At 26.2% G+C, this 27,726-nt stretch overlaps 4 protein-coding genes across 4 annotated transcripts; 1 reads left to right on the top strand and 3 right to left on the bottom strand.

The window, feature by feature from the left end:
• Positions 1 to 1,020: 1,020 nt before the first annotated feature.
• On the top strand, positions 1,021 to 8,811 carry ADA2 (transcriptional coactivator ADA2, putative; the record flags this gene model as incomplete). The annotated part of the gene is made up of 1 exon (XM_029004465.1): positions 1,021 to 8,811. One exon carries the CDS (start codon positions 1,021 to 1,023, stop codon positions 8,809 to 8,811), a length of 7,791 nt encoding a protein of 2,596 aa, XP_028861152.1.
• A 1,787-nt stretch (positions 8,812 to 10,598) lies between these two features.
• PmUG01_08030500 (conserved Plasmodium protein, unknown function) lies at positions 10,599 to 14,981 on the bottom strand (the record flags this gene model as incomplete). Its single annotated transcript, XM_029004464.1, is given in 3 exon segments — positions 10,599 to 11,432; positions 11,447 to 11,574; positions 11,588 to 14,981. The coding sequence occupies 3 exon segments, from the start codon at positions 14,979 to 14,981 to the stop codon at positions 10,599 to 10,601; spliced, it is 4,356 nt and encodes a 1,451-aa protein (XP_028861151.1).
• Positions 14,982 to 16,582: 1,601 nt separating this feature from the next.
• MRK (MO15-related protein kinase, putative) lies at positions 16,583 to 17,563 on the bottom strand (the record flags this gene model as incomplete). The annotated part of the gene is made up of 1 exon (XM_029004463.1): positions 16,583 to 17,563. One exon carries the CDS (start codon positions 17,561 to 17,563, stop codon positions 16,583 to 16,585), a length of 981 nt encoding a protein of 326 aa, XP_028861150.1.
• Positions 17,564 to 18,857: 1,294 nt separating this feature from the next.
• Positions 18,858 to 26,791, bottom strand: PmUG01_08030300 (conserved Plasmodium protein, unknown function; the record flags this gene model as incomplete). Its single annotated transcript, XM_029004462.1, has 2 exons — positions 18,858 to 19,129; positions 19,300 to 26,791. 2 exons carry the CDS (start codon positions 26,789 to 26,791, stop codon positions 18,858 to 18,860), a joined length of 7,764 nt encoding a protein of 2,587 aa, XP_028861149.1.
• Between the last annotated feature and the right edge of the window lie 935 nt (positions 26,792 to 27,726).

Genomic DNA, 27,726 nt, shown 5'->3' with positions numbered 1-27,726 from the left:
TATATTTTGAACTTAAGATTTTGTTTTCATTCAGAATATACTTTTATGTTTAATTTAAAGAAAAATTATAAATTAAAAAATATGAATAATTTAAATATTAAATCTTATGCATCTTATATTTTATGAATTTACGTAAAAGAATGCAATAAATAAATGAAGAAAATTAGTAAGTTATTATACATGTATAAATAGTATGTATATATATAAATATCATACATGTACATTTAAAATATATTTAATGTATATATGTATATATATATATTTTATATATATTTATATTATAATGTAAATATAGCATAAAATTTTTCTTTCCTTTCTGCATATTATATATATTTTTTGATGATGAAAGAACATTATAAATTAAGTACCTATTTGAAGAAAACAAAAAATATTTTACGTTGGAAATTGTAAAAAAAAAAAAAAATATATTTATATTTATATATATATATATATACATAAATTTATATATTTGTTTATAGCATAATTATAGAAATAATTATACTGATTTATACGAATTTTACAAAACAGTGATGTTTAATGAGTTTTTTTTTTTCTTTTTATATTTAACATAATCGTTTTTTTATAATTTTATGGACAAATAATAATTGAAGTAACTTTATTTCAATTTGTTTTACGTTCCCACTTAATTATTATTTTAGTTGCACATTTAAAAGTTAAAATATTATATAAATAAAAAAAAAAAAAAAAGAGCTTAAGTATTAATACTTAGTGAAATATATACTACGGGGAAACATAGCAAAATTTATTGTAGCAAATAACCAGGTCTTCTTTTTTTGGTTTGTTTTTTATTAAGTGTAACAAATTGAAAGCACAGAATATAGATTACTATAACAAAAAGAAAAAATCAAAAAAAAAAATAAAAAAAAATAGCAATAAAGAAGAAAATAGTTGAAAGGAGTTACGTTATAAATATATAAATATATATATATTCATACTTAAGCATACTTGTAACACAGAACCATTTATTATTTTTCTTTTACTTTTTTTTTTAATTATATAATGAATAATACATTTAAATATGATGAATTATGTCCATGTACAACAATAACGTATGAAAGAGCCCCCCGCACATTTAGTTCCATTATTGAATATGGAGATGAGCTATTATTGAGCTTTAATCAGCAACTCCTTAAAGCTGTGCTAGTTGAAATATTATTAACGGAACATGTGAAAAGGTTAATTTCAGTTGAGTTAAAAAATAAGAATAAGTGCAAGTTATCACATACCAGTAATAGTAACAATAATTATAATTACAATAATAAGAGTAGTAGTTGTAGTAACAATAATGATGATAATAGTAAAAATTTACGTATATCCAAAAAATTCCTTGAGAATAAATATGTGATGAGACCGTTAGCAAATAATGACATTTTTAATAATACCAAACATATATATAATGAAGAATATTACGGGATAAAATATAAACATTGTAAAATAAACAATCAGCCAGAGTACACTCATGGGTGTTATAGGGAAGGTAAAAAATTTTCCATTGGTGATGTAAAAAATATAAATATAGGTAGTAAATACGGGGTAGAAGTAAAAAGTAAGAAGGTTAAAAAAAATAAAATAAAAAATAAACCTATTAAGAGAAAAAAGTACGCCGTAAGAAAAAAAAGCAGAAAAGATGACGTAAATAGTAGTAGTACATTTTTGTCAAATAATAAAGGTGCTATGTGCATTTTTAATAATTATATTTCTGATTATTTTTTGTGGAAGAATTTAGTTAATAGTTTTAACAATATAATACAAAACACTATTTTTGAGAACATATTAAAGTTTAACGTAAGTGGCAAACGTATGTTAACTAGTAAGAAATTAATGAGGTACAAAGAATGGGATGTTTCAAATCTCCATGCTAATGTTTCGTTCTTTATGAAAAGTATACAAATGAATGATACAAAGGACAATTTATTTATTGTTTTAAGCGAAATGAAACAAGCTGAAATGGTGCATTATATCTGTGCATTAGTTAAATTGATGAAAGATTTTTATTTTAATATAATTCTTAAAGAAGAGGAGCAGATGACCTATTCGGGTAAAAATTTATTTTCATATAATAGACCTTGTATTTTAGTGAATAGAAGGAGTAGGGTAACAAATACCAAGGGATATAATAAAAATTTAAGTAACTATCCTAGTAAGAGTTTTACCATGAGTTGCAACTGGGATTGCCTTAACATGAGCAGTTTTTTTAAGAGTTTATTTTTGAACAATTCCGTTAATAATTTTAACTGGAAGCAAGGAAATGTAAATACAAATGAATTTCAAAAAGGAAAAATTAATATAAGCGATTTATTAAAAAAAATTGCAAAATGTTTTTTCCGTATATATAACAAATATAGTAACAGTGTGAGAAATGGTAAAACCTTTATGTCATATGGTGAAATTAAAAAATTAATAAAATATTTTATTATAATGGATAAATTTATGTTATCTAGTGATTTGTGTAAATGCAATAATTTATTTACCCAAATCCTTGTTAAAGTAATAATAAATAACAATTATGTATATAAGAGAGAAATGTTAAGTTATGGTATAAATGAAGAGTGTCCCCTTTTTAATTCATGTACTGAGACATACACTAATTTCATGATGAACACAGACCATTTTGCAAAGTACGATTTCCTTACATGTAATTTTAATAATAATTTTAATGTAAAAAAGAGTAGTACGTTGAGGTTATTATGTCGTAACAGCGTTAAAAATACATTCAGCCTTTTTAGAAGTAAGTATACCGTTAATAATTATAAAGGAAAAGATTATTATTATTATTATGACGATGATTATTATTATGACGATGATTATAGTTGTAACGATGACCATAGTTATTACGATGACCATAGTTATGACTATCATTATCATTGTAATGTGTGCTATGAAAAATGTAGTAATACGAAGAATGCAGAGTACACTGTATTTGTCCGTCCTTTGAATAACTTCAGTAGAAGTACAGAAGTACACACAGGAAAGAAAACATTAATTGCATGTAAGTGCATTTTATATAAATATTCAGAACGAAATAGTATAAATTACTGCATTTGTTCCTTTGACAAGGTGACAAAGGTAAAGGGAAAAAATGATGAAGGAGAAGAAGACTGTTTAAAAGTGATGACAAAGTTGAAAAAGTACTACTTATATAATAGTAAAATAGCTAATTGTAGAGGTAATAATAAAAGGATTAACATTTATGTTAATAATGAATATTTCCAAAAATTCCATAGGGTTTTGTACAAATGTAGAAGCTTTTTTAGACACGTTAAAAGTAGATCAAATTTCCTAGACTTTACAAAAGTTATACTTAACAAAAAAACAGATATAGTTATTATTTTAAATAGAAAGAGAGTGTTTTATTCGAAAAAGGCTGATAAAAATAATTTAGGCAAGTTACTGTTCTCTTATTATTGGAAACGTAAATTAAATAAAAAATGTTTTCATAGTAATAGACGAGACTTCTTCCTGTGTATACCCATATTTGACAGAAATGGTATTGATATTGGGAATGTCATGAAATGTTATAAGGATTTTGTATTTTCTTGCAGCAGCAACGGAGGAGGAGAGGGAAACAATAAGAACAGCAGTAGTAGCAATAATTATTCTGGGCACAATTCAGGCAATAATTGTAGGGGTAATAGTAATAATAATTCTAAGAACTATGAAGGAAACAATAGCTCAGGAAATAATAACAGTGGAATGGGTGGAAACAGTGGAAGTGGTGATAACAATGACGATAACAACAGCAGCAATAACAACAACAATAATAACAATAATAGAGGAGGTAGTGGCTTCTACATCCAGGAGGATGATGAAGAGAATCGAAATAGGGGCAAAAACAATGGCAGTACCAATATAGGTAGCAATGGGAACGATTTAGCTAATAACAGTGTGTTAAATGAATACATATTAAATGACCAGAGCTACGTAGATAAGAACAGTAAGAATATAAACAACAAAGCAAGTAGTAGTGACAATGGTACCAATATGAATGACATTAAAATGGGTGATCCGAATCACATGTATAATAACAACCATGAGGAAAATACAAACAGTATGATTAATAATAATTGCGTTGACAACGTTTTTGGTAGTAATGAAAATAACATATATAATAATGATAATAATAAAACTAACACGATGTATGTTGGTAAACAGGAAAATCCATTTTTCATTTCAGAAAATAAAATGGGTAGCATTTACAGAAATACACCAAATAGTGTTATTAATAGAGGTGGTGGTGGAGCAGGCATAGATATGAATAATAATAGTAATAGTTATATCAATAGTAACAGTAATAGTAGTAATAATTTAAATTATATGAATTACATGAATAGTAGTCAAAATACAAAAAATAATGTGAATAGCATGGCCCAGGGGGGAGGGATGTTAGGTAACAACAGAATGAACAGTGCCTCAGTAAATCAGTTAATGAATTTTCCAAATTCCTTTATGGGTGGGGGAATGGCACCACCCGTTGGAAATATGCGAAGCCATGGAACACAGAATAATAATATGAATTATGAATCGTCTGATAATACACAGGAAATAAAACAATCATCACAATTATTAAAACATAAACAAAATCAATATAATAATATGATACCATCTTCACAAAACCAGATTGACAATAAAATGAATATCATGCAACAACATAACATTAATAATAGTGGAAATAATAATGTACCTGCGAATTTTATGCCGAATCATTTACATCATCAATTTCAAATACAACAACAAATGCACTTACAACATTTATTGCATCAACAAAATTTACAGCAATATAACTTGATACAACAGCAAAACCATCAACCAAAGTATTCAAATCAACAAGGAGTACACAAACAGTCAAATATGTCTATACTAAAAATGCCACAAATATTATCATTGAATTCACCTGAACAAAGGAATAATAATAATCCTATTTCTCAAAAAATGACAAGACAAGTAATGAATACAGTAGATCCATCGAACAGTAATAATAATAATAATTCTCAAAAAAATATCAACAGTTCAAATATATCATCAATTACAAATAATAATTCCTCAAGTCATGTAAATTCCATGTCTTTGAAATTTCCATATAAAAGTAATAACACTTCTGTACAAATGAATAGTGCAAATAACAACAGTAATAATAATAACTGCAGTAGTAGTAACAGTAACAACAATACTCTGAATAATCCCTCTCAGCAGAACCAAGTTCAAGGTTTAACTAATCAACAACAACATCAACATAATAACTTATCGACGCAGAACAGTAATAATTTATCTCACAATGTAAATTCAAATGTGCAAAATATACAACAACATAGTAATAATAGTAACACATTACCCGGTCAGCAGCAAAATGTATCACTTTTAATGTCAAATAAACAAAATTCGCAACAGTTATTACAACCATCGTCATCATCAAATCAACAAAAGAGTCAACAATTATTTCAACACCAACAGGGTGTTCAGCAGCAAATAATGCCAACGCAGAAAACGATGAACACAACAAGTATATCTGGTTCAATTAATAATAGACAGTCAAGTCATATCCTATCATCGCACGCTTCTTTAAATCAACAGAATATACAGCAGAATATACAGCAGAATATGCAACAGAATATGCAACAGAATATGCAGCAGTTTATTCATAGTGCTCCTGTTCATATGTATCAACAGCAATCCCCTATGTTACAAAGAACAAACGCTTCAGCTCCTCAACATGTGCCACATCAACAAGTACCTTACGAATGGATGTATAACCCTTACATGCAACACCAATATATGCTTCAACAATGTCAGCTAACACCACAACAATTGTTCATGCAGCAGCAGAAGCAGCAAAATATGTTACATCATCAGCAACAGAATATAGCACCATTACATTTACATCAACAGAAACAGGGCATGCCGCAATTGCAGCAGCATAATGTTCCATATTTGCAGCAGAATCAACAACAGCAGCATATGCAGAATATGGCACATATGCATCAACAGCAGCACATGCAAAATGTACAAAATGCACAAAACGTGCAACACATACAAAACATGCATAATGTGCAAAATATGTCTGTGCAACAAATGAATTTCCCATTTAAACAGGGTGCTTCTCAGATGTACCCACATATGTCCAAGGTCAATATAATGGGAGGAAGTAATAATTACGAATTAATGGAAAATATAAATGATATGCAAAGAATGAACAATAATGTATCACATGTTAAAGGAAGTGCAACAGACATGTTTAATAGTAGTGGTAATAATATGAATAGTAATAATAATAGCAATAATTATAGCAACAATGGGGGTAACAATTATGGCAATAATAATAATATATCAGCGGAAGGAGTTATGGAAGAAGATATATTCGATAGTAATTACCATTGTGATATATGTAATAAAGATATAACACATACTATTCGTATAAGGTGTGCAGAATGTGTTGATTTTGATTTGTGTGTTCACTGTTTTAGTAGCGGAAAAGAAATGAAATCAGATAAATGTCAACATTTTAATTATCATAATTATATACCTATCCCCAAGTATGATTTCCCATTATATAAATTAAATTGGAGCGCAGAAGAAGAATTATTATTATTAGATGGAATAAGTAAATATGGTTTTGGTAACTGGGAACAAGTAGCTGACCTGGTAAATTCAGCTGCTAAGATTCCAAAGACAGATAGAGAATGTGAAAATCATTATTGTAATTATTATTTAAAATCAAGTTGTGCACCTTTACCTGATAATAAAAGGTTACTTATTAAACCGGATGGTAATCCGTATGATATAGAGCATGTTGTAGAAAAGAACATTAATGAAAATGATGATTATGTACAACCGAAATCTAAAAAAAATAATAGAACACAAATTATTGGTTATTGGCCATTAAGAGGAGATTTTGATATTGAATATGATAATGATGCAGAGCTTTTACTTGCAGATATGGAATTTAAAGAATCAGATTTACCTCAACAAAAAGAATTAAAGTTACAAGTTTTAGAAATATATAATTCTAAATTAGATGAAAGAATTTATAGAAAGAGAACTGTCATTGAAAGAGGATTATTAGACACCAAATCACAAATGCAAAAAGATAAGAAGAGAACCAAAGAAGAAAAAGAATTATATACTGCTTTAAAACCATTATCACGATTTCATTCTCCTCAACATCACGAATATTTTATTCAGCTCTTGCTAGAGGAACAGAAACTGCGTCAAAGGTTAACGAAATTACAAGAATGGAAAACTTTAGGTCTTCAAAATATTGAACAAGTTCAAGAGTATGAAATAGAAAAAAATAGAAGAGCTAAAGAGGCTATGAAACAACAAGAAACGTGTGAAAAAATACCAACTAAATGTTTAAAAAATACAAAAAAAGAATATAAAATAAAACAAAAAGAGGATGAAGAAATCGAAGATGGTAAAAAATTAAATATAGATACCTTTTTAGCTCTTGATTTGTTAAATGAAAAAGAAGTAGAATTTTGTAAAAATATGAAACTTCCTATTTTATTCTTTTTATTAATTAAAAGATTATTAATAATGGAAATATGTAATAGTAATTTAAATGTGTTAAAAGATATTAATGAGTTAAAATTGAAAGGATACAAGGTCGGTCAGTTGTATGACTTTTTTCTAAGTTTTGATATAAACCATAAAGATGACCTAATAAATAATAATACAAATAATAATGGTAAGAATAATACGTACATGAGAAAAACAGAAGATAAAAGAAAAAACCTCAGAAATAATTTTGATGTCAGTTCGTATAGCAGAACTGAAAATGTGGAAATGGATGCACAAAGTGGTGGAAATAGTGGAAATAATAATGCAAATCACGATAAGAGTAATAGCGGAAACAATAATGAAGGTAACGATAATAATAATGCTAATGATGAGAATGATGGTAATAATAACAATAGCAGTAATAACAATAGTCGTAACAATAGCAGTAACAGTAATAACAATAATAAGAACAGCAACAAGAGCATTAACGATAACATTAACGATAACAATGACGATAACAATGACGATAACAATGACGATAACATTAACGATAACAATGACGATAACATTGACGATAACATTAACGATAACATTAACGATAACATTAACGATAACATTAACGATAACATTAACGATAACATTAACGATAGCATTAACGATAGCATTAACGATAAAATTAACGATAACATTAACGATAACATTAACGATAACATTAACGATAACATTAACGATAACAGTTTTAGTAACATTCAGTGTACAATGAATACTTTATCAAATGAGAACACTAAAATTGGTGATATCCTTCATACGCATGAAACAGTGGAAACGAACTCATCTTTGAAGGAAAATTCAGTTTCAGGTAATTTTAATAAAAATTTTAATGGTAACATAACAAATAAAGATTCTATATTACCTAATCAAACTTTTGATAAATCCGATGAATATGAACAATCATACTTAATAGACAAGGAGAAAAATACAAAAGGTACTATTATAAATACCGAAGGGGAGGGAACAGTAATAGTAACAAAAGATAAAAAATGTAGAGACAGAAAAATAAAAAAAGAAAAAGAAGAAAAAGGGGCATATTCCTTGTTAATGTCAAAGGATTCTGATAACATCAGCACCAAGGATGATGATCTGGATCCCAAAAGTTCAGAAAATTTATGGAGCCCCTCAAAAAAAAACGGTATAAAAAAAAAAGAAACATTACTACTAATGAAGAAGGAAGATGTAAAAATGACAAAGGTTCATATAACGTTGAAGAAAAAGACATGGAAGAAGAAGAAGAAGTAGACGAGAAGGGGGGAAAGGAAAGCTAGGAATAAGCGGTAAAATAAAAATCAAAAAATTATGATTAAGGAAAGAAGGAAAATGACATTGCACAAGTGATGAAGATGTTGAAAAAAGAAAAAGAAAAGAAAAGAAAGAAGGACTTAGTAAAGAATTTAGCAATATGAACATACATCTACTAGTGGAATCAGTTCCACAGTTATATAAAAAGTGTATATGGTTCAAAAAGGTCAATTTAAAAAAGAAAAGAACTTTTCACATAATAAAAATAGATGCAGCCAGGAATTATTTAGTGAAATGAATATCGAAAGATTCTAATAATTGCAGCGAAAATAATGACACAGAAAACTGTCTGTTGATAAAACAAAAAAATATTCCGTAAAGAACGACGATAAAATGTTGTACAATTAAAAATTTGAATATAATTTAAAAAAAAAAAAATAAAATAAAATAGTAAAACAAAGAAAAGTACAGTTGTATGATGTAAGTAGAAATGTCGTAGAAGTTAGTAGTAACATGAAAATAGAAAAGGATATACCATTTGTGCAGAGGAATACGGTTCTTTTGTAGAGATAGAAAAAAAAATGCCAAAGAAATAAAAAGTTAATTGTTTACTGTTGTTCGTTTTGTTAATGTTGTTACCCCATCCGTATACTAATAAAACGTGCAAAATACAACGTTGCAAATATGAAGGCTGTTAGTTTGAGCAGTATTGTAGCTTTATCCAATATAGAAACTAAAGAAATGAAAAGATAGTAAACATTTGGATGAAAATTTAAAGAAGAAATCAAAAAGAAAAGAATCCGTGAGCTTAATTTTTGAACTCAAAGAAATGGATGAAATTGTTATTTTGTGCTTTCCCATTAACAACGGCATTATATATATATAATTATATACAAAACATATATAGGTATATTATACATGTGTATAAAAATTATATACGCATGAATGCGAAGAGTAAATCAATTAAAACGTAGTCTTGTACAGAGATTTTGAGTTTGTAAGAAAATATATGTGATGATTAATTATATCTTTAAATAGCACAATTTTTGAAAATTTTTAACGCAAAATGTAAATTTCTTTACAAACTTTTATTCCTTAAAGTGCTTTTTTTTTTTTCATATAACAATTTTTTTTTTTTTTTTTTAATTATATCATCACACGTATATGCGCGTTACATAAGTATGTATGTGCACACGTTTCTTTTTATAAGTTAGGAGAAACGAATTTCGCCTCTTAAACTTTTTTGAAAAGGAAAAAACGCATAATTGTTGCATTTATTTTACTTTTTGTTTTTATTTTTTCGCATAATTTTCGTTATTCAAAGAATGCTGAAATTTTTTTAAATAAGACTTTATTTTATAGTTTAAAATAATTCATCTTTCTTTTTCTCTTTTCCTTTTCTTTTCCTTTTATTTTTTTTCATTTTTTCTAAACTTTTTATATTTTTAAAACGAAAGTTATTTTTTTTTAAATCAAACAAACTGTACTTCACAAGAACTAAAACAAAAATAAATATTGCGGGTTTAAATATTTTGTAAATGAAAAATAAAAAAAAATAATCAATCATTATAAGAAGGAATATAAGAAATAATTTCTTACATAATTATTATGTATATATATGTGCTGGTGCGATAAAAAAAAAAAAAAAAAAAAAAAAAAAAAAAACCTTTCACTGGCTAACTAACAAGTTTTAACAAAACAAATCTCAAAAAGATTAAAAGAATACCACAGATATGATAAAATGAGTAAGGACAAGTATCATATATAAGGGGGGGAAATTATCCTTATTATAGGTTGCCAAATAAGACAATCGTTTTAATTTTGTAACAACAATTAGCCCTATTACAAGAACAACGTAACTTGGGCGAATGTAATGCGTTGTTATTGTCAATACACAAATGCGTGTCATTTTCAGTAAAAAAACAGCATTGCGATTTAATATAAATAAATAAAAAATAGAAGAATCTATTAAATACAAAATAGACATCTTCTAATGATAATATATTCGAAAATTTTGTTTTTAATACTTTTGAGTAATTATCATTTAACTCATTTTTAAAAGTAAAATTATAACCAACACCTGCTATTCTTTTAATGCCTATTAAATGATAGGTATGATACAAGCAATTACTCATTTTTATTAATTTTTTCTTTTTACTACCAAATGAGTAGTTCATATTATTAAACATTTTGAATAATACATTAAAATATTTCCCTGGAAATAGCCCTTCCATATCTTTATAATCTTTCATCATCTTAATATTAAAAATGTAATCAAAAAAGTTAAATGACGCATCTTGTAAATCGTTATAATACTGGCAATTTTCATCTTCTGCGGCATAACGACATAGAACTATTTTTATTTTCTTTTTATTATTACTACTGCTATTATTATTATTACTACTGCTATTATTATTATTACTACTGCTATCATTATTATTACTACTGCTATCATTATTATTACTACTGCTATTATTATTATTATTACTACTGCTATTATTATTATTATTACTACTGCTATTATTATTATTATTACTACTATTATTATTATTACTACTGCTATTATTATTATTACTACTGCTATTATTATTATTATCATTACTGATATTATTATTACTACTATTTTTCTATTATTATTATTATCTATTATTACTATTGTTATAATTATTATTATTACCACTGCTATTATTACTATTGTTATAATTATTATTATTACCACTGCTATTATTACTATTGTTATAATTATTATTATTACCACTGCTATTATTACTATTGTTATAATTATTATTATTACCACTGCTATTATTACTATTGTTATAATTATTATTATTACCACTGCTATTATTACTATTACTATTATTACTACTATTATTATTATTGTTTTCATCATATGGTAAGCTATTTTTTTTTATATGAATATTTGTACATTCTTCCCCCTTGCAGTAGCAATCGTACACACTACTGTTGTCATCGCGCTCACGCATATTAGATGGTAAAGACTGTTTACCCGAATTGGGCATAAAATTAAGAGCTTGATCGTTTGATACTTCCAAGGAAAAAGAATGATCTGCATTCTCCTCTTGCAGACAATATGCTAACAATTCTGAAACATTTTTAAGGATAATTTTTTTGTCACTTAAAAATAATTTTATGTTTTCCTTCAACAATTTAGAGTTGTGAAAGTTCTGTAGGTAATCATTTTGCTCACAAATAAGATATTTTTCCAGCTTGTATTTTTTATTTTTCATTTCTTTAATTTTACTAGCTATTTTTCTTTTAAAAGAGGTATTTATGATTTCTGCTTTTTCATGTGACAATGAAATATTATTTTTTTTGACATTTTTTTTAGGGTTAATGGCACGATGTAAATTGTGCAGACTAAAAAAATTTAATGAATAACAGTTATATATAATACTTTTTAAAATATTATAAAATAAAAATTGTACAACTATTTTTATATTATAAAAACGCATAATTTCCATATTTGTTTCATTTATTGTAGACAAATTAATTTTTTTTAAAATATCTGCATTTTTAAAAAAATGTAGTAGAACTTCTTCATTTTTTAGAGTGTTATTATCAAGTTCTTCTAAAAATTCAGCAAAGTTACCAATTCCTGCTTTTATTTCGTTTTGTAAATCGTCCTGAATCTGGTATTTCATTGTTACCTTTGCTTCGTCTTCTTCCTTTCCAATACCAATTTTGCTTGTGTAATTACGATAATAGCACCATAAGTTACTATCGCCTCCAGTGTTATTATTACTATCTATTAGATTACTGCGTGCATTATTAGTACGCAAAGTGTTCATACGTACATTATTGCTGCCCACTTCATAACTACTTTCTCCACTACGCAAATAAGTACACATGTCCTTATCTCTACAATCAGTATTATTGCTGATCAGCATAATATTCTTCCTGTAATTAAAAATGTCAATATTGTTTTGCTTAAGATTATAAAAATTGTACCCATGATGAAGTTCGTAAATGGTCGGATTGATGGTCTCATCATACGTGTACCCTTGCATGATCTCATAAGAATTAACATCATTATTGCTGCTGTTACTACTATCATTATTTCTAATATCATCCTTATTAACAACTATGCTAGTACGACTGTTGCCATTTTGCATTCTCGACCTGTTATCACTAAAATAATTTTCATCAGCAGCATATTTACTTGTAATCCTTTTACCATCCCATGTAGCATCACTTGTTGTTTTTTCTTCACATGCTAATACAATTTCACTACTACCATGTGATGAATTCTCCAAAATGATACTGTTGTTCCTTTTCAACTGATCAACTACTTCACTATTTTTCTGAACATGTTCATCTATTTGATATTCATCTTCATTATATAAGTTATATGATAAAATTTTTGACAAGTATAATTTAATGTCGTTCAAATCTATATCATACACCTCATTAAAATGATGTTCATCGAATCTTTTTTTTTCTTCTTGTGTTAAATAATTCTTTATCAAACCTTTCATCAACTTTTTCATATGTAGGAAATCATAATTTTTAGAAATTATTTCCTTTACATTAATATAAACATATTCTGATAGAAATAAAAAATTGTAATCAACTATAAGATCTGACAAATTATAAAAATTTGTGTGAATGATCCTAAATAATTTCGCTAAATGTATTTGTAATTGTTGTATGAGAAATAAAAGACCCTTTTTTTTACGCTTTAATAATTTATATTTTTTTATTATATAAAATAAATACATTTGTAGCATTATATAATTACTGAATATAATTCGTATACAAAAAAGGACGTTTTTATAAGTATTTACTGGTATACCTAAAAATTCATTAAGTGTAACTAAAAAAAAATTTAACATTTCCCTCTTTTGTGATATTACCGACTGCTGCACAACATCTAAGCAATAACAAACGAATTGATCTTTTAATCTTATATTGAAAACACTAAAGGTTATAATAACAGAAGAACATATAAAATAAAGCAAATTTCCACCATTCCATCTACATTCCTTCTTGTGCAAATTCATGTCCATATTCTCTTTAGTATTCCATATAACAAAAAAAGAATACAAAACACATGAATACAAAGAGAGTAAAGTTACGTTCTTTTCTAAATATTTTATTAACTCATTCATGTCAACATCCTTTCTTACCATCTTTGATCTTGTATTAACACTTCTTTTTCGCCTTATATACCTACTTAAACTGTTTAAGTTATCATTGCTATTATCACTGCTGTTATCATTACTGTTACCATTGCTATTATCACCACATGCTGACACACATTTATACATACACGCCTCACTACTTGTTTCATCTTCGTTAATTGATACACCATTTGCACTTCCAGTTGTTACACTTGCTCTACATTTTTTACCATCATCAAAATCATGATCATTGATATTCTTGCTTCTTCTATATATGCACTGGTCATTATTTTGCAAGACACCCTTTTCCTGACTATCTATTTCGTCAAAGTTTTCATTGTAATATTTCTTCTTTTCATCTATATAAAATGAATCATTATCATTATAATTATCGGTAAAATTATTAATGAGCTCAAACACTTCATCAAATATGTTTGTCCTCGTCTGTACTTGTAAATTTTTTTTGGTGCTAAAATCGTTATTTAAATTTTTCATTTTATAAATAATAGTAGTAATACATTTTTCCATATAGGGTAATAAATCATTCTTCGTACAACTTTTTATTCCTAGTCTATTACAAATACTATATAAAATTTTAGCTAAGTTTTTACAATAAATTTTCGTTTGGGATATATTTCTTTTTATCTGGCTTTTCAATTCATGTATAGTCATTGTTTCATTATTTAAGTTACAATATATATAATTTAAACATAATGTTAATACACATATTCTATTTTCCCCTCTTACTTTTATTCCCCTAATATTTTTTATTTTATCAAAATTATTAATATAGTAATTAACATGTTTTAAACCATTATGATGACATATCTTCTTTATTATTTTTTCATATATTTTCTTGCTATAAGGTACACTATTTTTTTTATCAAATTCTGCATATAATTCTTCTTCATCTGTCCTCACATCATCACTATATTTGTGCGAAATTGCGTTCATAAAGTCATTATTCAAATCAAAATGATGACTTGTACATGTAGTACCATTTTGGTATTCTTCAAAAAACGCTTCCATCCTAAGTTATACATTATTTTTTTTGTTCTCTTATGATCTTATTAACTTTCTATATGGTTTATATAAATATATATATATTTATATATATATTTATAAGGGAGCTGCAAATCAGTCATTTGCCTCATCTTAACAGCACAGTAAATATACGTTTTCGCTTTTTACTTTTTTTATTTTATATAAACTAAAAAAAAAAAAAAAAATTGCCTACTGTACAAGTTCAATCCATAGATATGCTAAATAAAAATGGGCACGCACAATACGTACTTATTTATGTATGTATTATGTATGTATACATAAATATATTTTTGTATACTTATATATTAAGTAAAAAAATTAACGAGATGCTATAAACTAAAAAATAGTTAAGAAAAAATAATGGGAGAAAATAAACAGATTTGCTGTTGTTTTTACGTTCTAAATAATTTTTATATACTACTAGCCCTTGTTACAGCACTGTTTGCTACAAAAAAAAAAATAAAATATTAACATTATAAAATGATTAAGTGAAAAAATGAAAAAATTGTGTATAATGATGATATGATAAAACGAAAAAATGAAAAAATGGTATAATGAAAAAGTGAAAAAATTATAAAATGACATAATGGTAGAATAACGAAATAAAGCAAAATGAACAAATGAATTTACACATGCATACATGCAGATTTGTTGGAGGTCCCCACTGCGCATTCGCACATATAAAAATATGCGTGGAAATATAATGTACTCCTTTGATGATCTCATTCGCAAAATGCATTGCTTAAAGAAAAAGCTAGGCACGAATACCGCCATCCACAAATCTCATGAGTGCTTATAGCCTAATTAGTGAAGGAAGATAATAATGTAATAACAATAATATAACAATAACAATATAATATCAATATAATAATAACAATATAATAATAGTATAATAATAATATACTAATAACAATTTAATAATAATGTAATGGTGTTATAAATACAACTGTTTTCCACAGTTTAATGTTTCAGGAAAATAATTCTATAAATTTATCATAAGAAATTTTTTTTATTAAAAAGATATAACAACTAAAGATTATTTTTCATTAAAAAGAAATGGAAGAAAATAAAGATTTAAAAGTTTACTTTTTTTTTTTTTTTTTTTTAAGCTGTTCTCAATGGGTTAACCAATATTATATAGTTATGTTAATACTTAAAAAAAGTAATAATAATAATAATAATAAAAGAATGAATAAGCAGTTAAATAAAAGAAAAGGTTGTATCGCAGTCTAGAAATTAAAAATACTTAAGAAAAAAGGTTTATAACAAAGTGCGCCTCAGCACTTGTGAACGTATGCCTATTTTGGTGCACATGTACCCCCATATATATATATATATATATATATACTTCATACTTACATTCATACACCCATACAGTCATACCACGAACTGCCTAAAACTTATATATCAAATTAGCCTATTGCTGCAAAAAGTTAAGAGCGAGTTTCTTCAAAACGCTTCTACATTTTTAAGTTTAAAAATGTAATAAATTACACAAAATTAGGACTTTAAAAGTAGATCAGAGTACTAATTATGCGAAAGAAATGTGACATAAAAAAAAGAAGCGGAATACATCTTAACATACATTACAAATCACTAAAGGGAAGCTGTGATATATCACATGGTAAAGGATCATTAAAAAAATATTTGTGTTTTAAAGCATCTTCAGCAGTAATACGTTCATGAGAATTTAATTTTAACAAAGACATTAATAAATCAATACAGTCATCGTCTTCAACTCTAAAAATATTCTTAAAATCTTTTTTACTTGATTTTGTAAAATCTGTATACAGTGGAAGGTATACAGCCTCAGGCCAATTGCTTTCATTGGGTGTACCTAATAAAAAAAATATTTTTCCTAATTGATCTATTTCATTTTCTCCCGGAAATAATGCTTTTTGCAATAAAAGTTCAGCAAAAATACATCCAAGACTCCACATATCAATGGAGGAATTATATTTACTGCTTCCCATAAGTAATTCTGGGGCCCTATACCATAACGTTACCACCTTACTAGTAAAATTTAAAGTTTTTTTATTGTATTTATTATCTTTTGATAATTTATCTGAATACATATCAAAGCCATACTTTGATGATAACCCAAAATCTGCAATTTTCACTTCTCCTTTCTTGTTTATAAATATATTAGCTGGACATAAATCTCTGTGCATAAAATAATATTTATGTAATACATTTAACCCATTTAAAATTTGTAGCAGAATACATTTTTTTTGGCTATCTGTTAATAATATTTTACGATTAATTATTTTAGCTAAATCATAGTCCATTATCTCCATGACTAAATTTATATAATCTTTTTCACAATATAAATCTAAAGCAGTCATAATATTCTTATGTTTTATTTCTTTCATTATTTTTATTTCTCTTAACAATACAAAGTTTATACCGCATTCATCCACATAATTACTAATTTTATTAATTTTCATTTTCTTAATAGCTACCTCTTTCTTCAACACGTTGTCATATGCTTTGTACACTTTTCCGTACGAACCTTCCCCCAAAAAGTTAGGTTTGAATATGTATCTCTCGGTCGAATTGCTTTCCATTGTATTGAAAGGAACCAAAAAAAGGAAGAATATAAAGATGAAGTTTTCAGCAGGGGATGGAGCATCGATGGTTGACATGTTAGTTAACGCGATGGTTAACTCGGTTATTGAAACAAAGGGTATGCTAAAATTTAAGGAAACTTATTCAAATTTAATGCTAAATGTATTTATTATATTTAAATATACACATATATATGCTATAATTTCCCAAGTACTTACACATTCCTTAACTTTTTCATCGCATATATCATTATTATACTTTTTTTTGTCTGTTATATTATCATATGCATATTCTCTTTCGGAGAATGCGCTTTCCGTTTGTGTAATAAATTTAACAGGCTAATATTTTACATACCATAATATCTTTAAATGAACGTCATTTTTGCACTTTATAAAAATTAAGTATTTTTCTTTATTTAAGATAAGCGTTTTTTTTTTTTTATATATTCTATATAAAATTCCGACTTACACTTTTAAGAAATTTATAAAAAATTAAGCTTTCCTAATAAGCTATTTGGGAAAGTGTTTTTTTTGACTTTTAATTTACTTCTTTTATGTAATTTGAAATGGTGTTATATATATACATATAATTTGTAAGTAGGAGTGATGACGTCCCTTTTAACAATAAAAAAAAAAAAAAAAAAAAGAAAGAAAGAAAGAAATAGAAATAACAATAAAACAGAAATAGCTATAACAATAAATACAAAAATAAATGCAAAAATATGTGAAAAAATTATAAAAATAACTACAAAAATAAAATGTAAGAAAAAAAAACGAACATAATAAAACATGACACGCAAGAAACTATAACTGTTCTCTTTAATTATAAATAATATAAATAATAAGCTTACACTTTAATTAAAAATAAAATTATTTTGTGTAAATTATAATTTTAAAAAAGTTACCAAGACGGCTGTCACGTATACAATTTGAAAAAATGTAAGCTGCTGTTACCATAACAAAAAATAAAATAAACAACTCGTTTTATTATATATGTATGGAATACTCTATTAGTATTATATACATAAGTGTGAATATGTATATACACACGTACATGGATGTAAATGGATAAATATACTTGTTCATATACTGTTAAAATGTGTTTTCAAAAAAATATTGCAAAAAAGAAAAAAAAAAAATTTAATTTTGGTTGAAAACAGCAGATATTTGAGCTTGTACAAGTTCATAAATCATATATATATATATATATATATATATATTATATATTCATACACATAAACACATATACGTGCGCGTGATGTAACAAAAATAATAAACTGTTTAATTGGTGAATTTAATGAAAAATAGATAATCTCTTATCTTCAATGAGTTTTCCGTTCAATGATCCTTTTTCATTTTTTTGTTTTGTATTTTCTTTAAAATATCTTCTTTTTTTTTTGTTATTTTTAATTTTTACCATGTACCTTTTGTACGGCTGACATACATAACGACAATCATATTTAACACCTACATTACCTTTTTTTTCTCTTAACAAGTTCCTGCATAAAATTAAGTGTTTAACCATAACTTCCAAAGGTGAATATATCGGAACCTTCAAGCATATATCTTCAAAAAAAAAAAAAAAAAAATATATATATATATATATAAAAGGATATAAAAAAGGTGTCATTATTGGCATTACTATATATTCCACTTTATCATTATATATAGTATGCCATATATGGAACACTTTAAAGGAAAAATGTATATAATATTTTAAAAAAACGAAATGTTACCCAATATTCCTTCATTAACAGCATTGAAGGTCAATAAATTCCTATTTTTCGAAAAGAACATACGAACTAGTTTTTGTTTATACGGTTTGTGATAAGCTATTAAGGAAGTACTGTCTAGAATACACTGTCGAACGTTAACAAATGGCGATTTATTAAATACTGATAATTTTTCTTTAATCCATAATAGAGCTAAATATAGATGATCTTTTTTAAATTTTAATTGTTTATTCGGTGAAAAATTATTTTTATAAATATATTGATATATTTTGTCAAAATTTATATCATTAAATTGGTAAAACTTTTCGTTAAAGTTGGAATCATTACTATCATAATCAGATGTGATATCATCATTTGAACTCATATAATAAAAACGTTTTTTCTCCTCTTCTTCTACTTCCTTGTACAATGTTTTATAGCATTCTTTCTTACATTTATTATTATAGGGATTATCCTCTTTAAAAAACTCATATTCTTTTGATAATTTCTTATAATGATCTTCGTATTCTTCTAGCATATTATTTTTCTTATAAAATTCTTCATTATAATTAGATCGTATACTTCTCAGTGACATTTGTTCAATTTTTTTTTCTTTTAAAAAATCATTGTGATTCAACTGCGTATGCTTAATGGGAGATATTGTAGCCCCTTCTTCACAATTTACTTTTGTTTTCTGACAATCATTTCTTGTATATTTTCCATGTTCCAAACCTTTTTTATCACCTATATTTAATAAATGTTTATTATTATTATGCTTATTATAAAAATTATTATTATTATTACTATTACTGTAACTATTATCTATATTACTCATTTTTTCTTTTAGCTTAGTAGCACAAACGGGAAGCACGTTCCCGTTATCGAAGGAGTCCCTTCCTAACTTATTGGCTGACTTGTTACTACTACTACTTATACTTCCACTTCTACTTCCATTGCTTCTACTACTATCACTACTTTTATCCTTTCCATTTTTACGATAACTCGCTAGTATGTTCTTATCCCTGGAATACCTATCTTCTTCATCATTAATTTTGCTGCACTTTTTTTGGTTTCTTCTTTTATTTAATTTTTCTATATTAAATGCTGCATAATTATTTTCCTCATTATTGGAGCTATCACAAAATAAGCTATCTGATGAATTATAGTCTGTCTTAATGTCATCATAAAAACGATCATCGCTTAACGTGTTATATGTTTTATAACTGCTTTCACTAAGTAAGTCCTCTTCCTCATCATAAGCTACCGATTTTTTACATTTTCTTCTTTTTTTTGAAGATATTTTTTTTATAAATATTTTATGCGGCTTTAATATTTCTATCAGTTGTTGCGTGTATAACATTGCAATATTAAAACTAGCATGCGCGTTAGTAAATAGATCAGAATATTGTTCCTCTAGAATATTTAAAACATCTATAATATTTCCATTAATAACGTTATTTCTTATTAGATACCTTGTTTCTAACGAGTCTACCATTTTATTTAATTTGTCTTCAGATAAATATAAGTTCATAAAATATTTTGTAATATATTCTTTATCAGTAGAATAGTTTTTACTTCCTTCCTTTTTACTTAATTTTTTTTTTTCATTTTTAATAATACCCGATTTATCTTTAAGGAGGAGATGTATTTTCTTATTAATATCGCTATCATTTTTTTTTGATTCTTTTTTCGTGCTTAAAAAATTAGTAGGTAAAATATTCAAGTTATCTTTTGTACTTAAACTTCTTTTATTTCTTAATCTATTTAATAAAGTTGAACTAGAATCCTTTCTTACATTTATTAAATTACTTAAACTGTTTTTTCTAGAAACCCATAGAGAATTTTGTATGCTACCACCTGCGAAACTATACTGACTAAAGTCGTAACATTTTAATATACTTGAAGTGGTGTCAATAATTTGGTTTTTCTCCATTTTTTCCACATTTTCCTCCGTTGAGTGCTTCTGTTCATTTGGGATCTTTATGGAATTTACATTTTCATCTTTTCCACTTTTTCCAGTTTCAGAAACAATTAGTTTGTTATTCCCTTTCGCTTGATCTGATGCAACGATTAAAGTAGCTGACGAGTTTTCTGATTTTTCCAATTTTTCTGATGTATCCGACTTTTCCTCAAGTTTGCTTTCATCCTTTTTGTTTAAGCTACTGGGGGAATCAGGCAACTTGCTCATTTTTTTATCTTCTTTCACTTCTACAGTTGCGCTAGTACATTCTTCATTCTTTTCCTGATTATACGTTCCTTTGGTCGTAGACTCCTTGTTCGTGGTCTCCTTGTTGGTCATCTCCATCTTACTCGAATCGTTATCGATGTGCTCCATATCATTCTTCTCCTTGTCACTCTTCCCCTGTTCATCGCACTTCTCATAAGCATCAAGGTACTTGACTAGGAATGTACTTAATACATTTTTATCACCCTTCGTACTTCCCTCATCCTTTGAAACTTTACCTTCCTTTTCTGGGATATTTTCACTAAGGAGGCTTACATATTTTGGTACGTCAACATCTACTGTATTTTTAATAGAGGAATTACTATTAATTGGTGTGAAAGTGTCTTCTTCCTTTTTAATATGATCAGTCCTACATTTTTCTTCTGTGTTTTCCGTATTGTTATCATTTTCTCTATGTATTAATCCTTCCTTTTTTAATTCAACACTGCTAATATTGTCATTATTGCTGCTGTTCTTTGTATTATCTACGTTCAAAGGAGTACATTTAGCTGTAGTATTTTCCACAAAAATATTTGCATTATCCTTTGCATTATTGCTCTTTATGATGATGTCCATTTTTTTTTTTGTTTCATCTGTAACGTTTTTCTTGTTTTCTTTGTCTTCATGATTATTACTGATATTTTGCGATGACTCATCTACTACCTTTTTTTCTAAAACATTAGGTAAATCAGTTTTGTTCATAAAAAATTTATCTATTTCGTTTTTAGAATTAGAAGAACTTCCAACACTGTTATTGTCATCTGAATTTTTATTTTTTTCTAAAAAGTTAACAAAAGATTTATACGTGTTTAAATAACCACATTTGATCAAATGAGATTTTATAATATCCGAAAAAATGTCCTTTTGAATATAAACAGATTTAATAATTTTTCTTTCCTTTTCATTTTCTTCATATATTAAATTATAAACATCAAAATAAAAATTATTCAAATGAAATTTGATACGATCTCCTAAGGTACTTAAACCAACAGTAGCATAATAATCATATTTTGAATTTATATTACATGCTTTACCTAAAAATTTTCCATTCTTTGTAAAAAAGGCACTATTGTCAAAGTAGTTAATACCACAACCAATGATATCATATTTTGTATATGAGTTACAATAATTTTCAATTTTTCCATCTATAATTTTTTTACCATCATCATTTTTATATCCAAATGAATTATATTCTGAACCAGGATTTTTATTAATAGTATAATTTTTGCTTGTCATGCCAATAACAATTTTGGAAAAGTTTGTACAATTTAAAACTTCTACTTCAAAATAGTATATACTACAGTCTCTTAAGGCACATTTGTTTACTTGAACACATGCAATATCCGTGTGTTTCCCCCAAGCTGTATATGTCGCTGTTAGCTTATCTTTACTAACAGATATAAAATTGGATACATTTGTTGTATTTATGCAGACATGTTCTTTAAATAAATTTTTTAAATATATATAATTATGTTTGAATCTTTTATTTGTCCTTTTAAGATACAATTTTTTTTTTTTATTATAATAACTGTCTTCTTCTTTCTGAATTTCCTCATCCGAAGCATTGTTTTCGACTCCGTTATGCTCATATTTGCATTTTTTGTTTTTATTTCTGTTTCTCTTTCTATTTTTATTATTATTGTTTTTATTTTTAATTTTTTTCTTTTTTTTTTTCCTGTTTTTCCGTTCATTGTCGTTAAAGGAATCTTCCCCTTCGTCTTCATCTTTCTCATCGTCCGTTTCAACTTCGTCTTCTTTGTATTCTTCTTCATTATCGTCTGTATCTTCCGTTTCGCGCGGTTCTTCATCCTCTTCATTCTCTTCATTCCCTTCGTCCTCTTCGTCTTCTTTGTCTTCATCTTCTTTATCTTCCTCATCTTTATCTTGTTCTTCCTCCTCTTCCTCATCCTCGTCATCATTGTCAAATTCGTCTCCTTCTTCATCATCTTCTTTTTCCTCCTCTCCCTCTCCCTCTTCTTCATCTTCTTTTTCCTCCTCTCCCTCTCCCTCTTCTTCATCTTCTTTTTCCTCTTCTTCCTCCTCCTCTTCCTCTTCCTCCTCTTCTTCCTCTTCCTCCTCTTCCTCCTCTTCTTCCTCTTCTTCCTCTTCTTCCTCTTCCTCCTCATCTTCCTCCTCTTCCTCCTCATCTTCCTCCTCTTCCTCTTCCTCTTCTTCTTCCACTTCATCATCATCTGAATCCGAGTCAGAGTCAGAGTCCATATCAGAATCTGAATCATTACTACTATTTTTTTTTTTTCGTTCTTTTTCTTTATTTTCTTTTTGTTCATTTATTTTATTTTTTTTATTTTTTCTTCTGTTTGAATGACTTTCAGTTTTTTTTCTTCTTGATGATATATTATTAGAATTATCCGACGAGAATACCAGTAATTTGAACGGCATAATTAATGACTGACAAGGCTTGTATTCATGTGCATGCCTGAAATATGCTACTTCGTTAAGAAACAATAGTGGTAATAGATGCTTAACATGTATTTTCCCATTTTTTTTTATTTTTACCCTTCTCTTATAAATAATCTTTTTTTTGTTTTTGTTGCTCTTATATTTGCAGTAATCTTTTAATACCCTCCATTTTGTGTACCTAAAAAGAGTATCATTTTTTTTTGAAAATATATTAGCAGGACTCAATTGATTGGTCCAATTATAAGGCTCTTCGTCTGATTTTTCAGAATCGACATAATTGCATGTTCTCTTCTTATGATTCTTATAATTTTTAGCATCCTCATTAACATGCACACCATAAATCCATGGGTCATTCGTACTCATTCTTCGATTATACTTCTCCATTTTTGATTCATCGCACGAACTAGACATATTCGCATTTCGTAAAAATTTCTTTTTGTTTATTGAAAGATTTATTCTGTCACGTATATCTTTTCCTTTTTGTACAGCTTGATTAAAATTGTGCATATAAAATTCTCTTATTTTCTCTGGTTTGAAAAAAACTAATAAATTATCTTCCTCTTTTTTAATTCTTATTTGGAAAAATGTAGACACTTTATACTTTAAAAAAATTATTAAAGCATTTATACAAAATTTAATCGAAGAAAATACAAAATGTAGAATGTGTAAAAAATAGAAAAGCTTAGATGTTAAATAGTTTATCATAATATATAGGAAATAATATAACAATACTTCCCTTTTTTTATTTTTCTCATAAAAATATAATGAATATGGAAAATAATCAAAAACTAACAGTACAAATAGATGAAATAAATCTTTATTGCACCCACTGCGAAAAACGGACGAGAAAGTGGAAGGGAAATAATGTCTGACAACTTTGCTTGAACAATCAATAATAATTCTGTCTATGTTATTTAAATAAAAATTTGAATCATCTATAAAAATACGCAAAAAGTGAAAATTAAACCTTACATCAGTGAATGGTGAAATATCCTTTAATGTTTGTACTTCTTCCCTTCCATGTGTGGTGGCAATACATTTATTACCCACTCCAATATTTAAACGATAGAATAAATTATCATTTTTCCATATTTTGAGAGCACTAAATTGTTTATAATTTTTCAGTAATACAAAAAAGGAGTAAATAATTACATTATAGTCCAAATGGGGGGCAATACTGCACCTCAAACACCCAAATTTTATAGATGCTCTCTTATCAAAATCTAAAATATTAATCAATAATAACTGATTGGTTGGAAAATATATTTTATAAATACGCGTATAAGTAAATTGTAAAAAAAAAAGTACCTCCTTTTTGATTACTTCCATTATTATTATACTTATCATTAATATTAATTTTATTATCATTTTTATTATTAATATTATTTTTAATATTTTAAATAACATTATTATTATATATTTGAAAAGAGGTTTACTTAAAATGGTTATTACGTCTAGCCACCTGTAGAAGTTATGGGAACCGTTCCATTTGTAAATCATCCTATATTTTTTAAAAATATATTGTAATTTTGAAAATGTAAAAAAAAATAAAAAATTCTGAAAATTACATAATTTCAGATAAAACAATATGTCCATTTCTGATATTTTGCGCATACACATTTTGTGCTTTCCTTTTTTATATTTAATGATAATCATGTTGTTACGATTATAACTAATAAATTGAAATATATTTTGACCTAACAAACACATATCGACGTTATAAACATCATACTTTCCCTTATCCAAGTTCTTACATTTTAGTTCCTTCTTAGAATTAATTCTCTTGAAAAAAATTTGCTTCAGTATGTGTAAGAATGCACATTTCTCTTTTTTTATTTTTTTTATTTTTTGATCTTGTATATTGTGACAACATAAAATACATATAAACTCGTTTATTTTGAGAAAAGCATTAGCGAAATGGTAGCCTCGTATCAACATTCCTTTTTTTATATCTTTAAGAATATTTACTCCTTCAACAATATATGAAATATATTTTTTAAAAATTGTACACCAGAATAAACAAAAGAAAAAATTGTGTTCTTTCGTTTTTTCACAATTTTTGGAATCATTTGCATACGTAAATAAGTACAGTTGTTGTTGTCGACATGTTATCTTGACACTTTTCCATTTGTTGTATTCATAATGACTGTTAAATATTAAAAGAATAACTTGAAATTTATTTAATTTTTTCTTATTATATTTCAATAAAAATATGAGAAATGGTAAGTTAAGCGCTTTCCAATTTTCTAGAGATATAACTTTATAATTTGTATAAAAAAGATTTTTTTTCATCCTTAAAATATTTTGCAATAGCGTAGATACATCCTCATTGAGTATATATATATTTAAATATAATTTACGTACTTTTCTCTCTATTTTATTATTAAAAAAGGACTTATTTATATGTCCAACTATATAAGCATTTTTGTACATAACCCTCCACTGCAAAGGGTTGTAAAATTCCCTCTTCTTTTTTTGTAAATTTTTTATTTTGACATAATATTCATACTTGTTAAAATATGGGTTATTTATGTTTTCTTTTCCTCTGTCTAAATTGAAAAAAAATGCTTCATTTATATTTCTTTTTGTCGCATACATAACAGTTTTATATAATTCTTTTCTGTTCTTTTCCCTTCTTCTGTATTTAATTTTCTTTCCACCTACTTGTTCACATATTTTGTTTTGTTCTAAAAACTTAAATGATAAACACCTTTTTTGGGAAATGTAAAAAATTATTTTTTTAAAGTTTATGAAAAGATAACGATTAAAAAAAAAATCATTTAGTTTATTTAATTTTCCGTTATTTGTAAAACAATCATCATCAATTAAACTTTCGTCATCTTCATATATTGCATTAAAGCATTCAATCATTTTCACTCCTATATTACAAAAAAAAAAAAAAAAAAAGGCAGTGCGCAAAAAAGGAAGAATAAATGAACACAACTGTAAAAAAAGGAAAAAGGTGATGAAAAGAGAAAGAGAAAAATAAAATAAAAAATACAATAACTTATATAATAAAAATGGAAATAAAAGAAGATATATACAGCACATCGAATAGGGGAGTGTATTCCTTATTAGGCAAATGAAAGTGGTAAAATTATTACTTATATGGGAAAGGGAGAAAATAGAAGGGGAACGTACATATAAGTTTATATATATATATAAGTATATGTATATATGTACATGTAAATGCTCATATATACGTAAAATTTTACTTATAATTAATTGCTCTTTTGCATTAATTTTGATTTTATATACTTTTTTTTCTTTCTTCTTTATTTCATCTTGTAAAAATTTCCCACTATACAAGTATCATTTTCCTTTATTTTAAGTATAATAAATTAGCTACATTTCACTTCTTTTATTTGTTTACTATTTTTTTTTTTTTTTGTTTTATTATATCTTGTAAAAATATTTTTTTTCTCTCCCTCTACTGATATATAAATTACTCTTTTATTTTAGTAATACTCGTTAAAAGAATAATTAATTTTTATACAAATTATAAAATAAATAAAAACATGTATATCTACAAAATGAAACAATAAAATATTCTGTCTTATCGTAATTTTAAATTATTCTCTCTTATTATTTTTTTTTTTTACATATACATATATATATATATATTATATATATATACATACGTATGAATGTGTAAATATTTATATATAAGTGACTATGCATGATTAAATATGCGATTATATACGTTGCATTAGGTATAATTCAAAGTAATATGCTCTAATATTATGCAGTAGGATGTAATATAATACATTTTAATGCAATATAATACAATGTAATATGATGTAATA

The sequence above is a fragment of the Plasmodium malariae genome (genome assembly GCF_900090045.1).
Source record: "Plasmodium malariae genome assembly, chromosome: 8".
Taxonomy (NCBI): Eukaryota; Apicomplexa; class Aconoidasida; order Haemosporida; family Plasmodiidae; genus Plasmodium; species Plasmodium malariae.
Note: the sequence above shows the minus strand (reverse complement) of the source record. Positions and strands in the feature narration are given on the sequence as shown.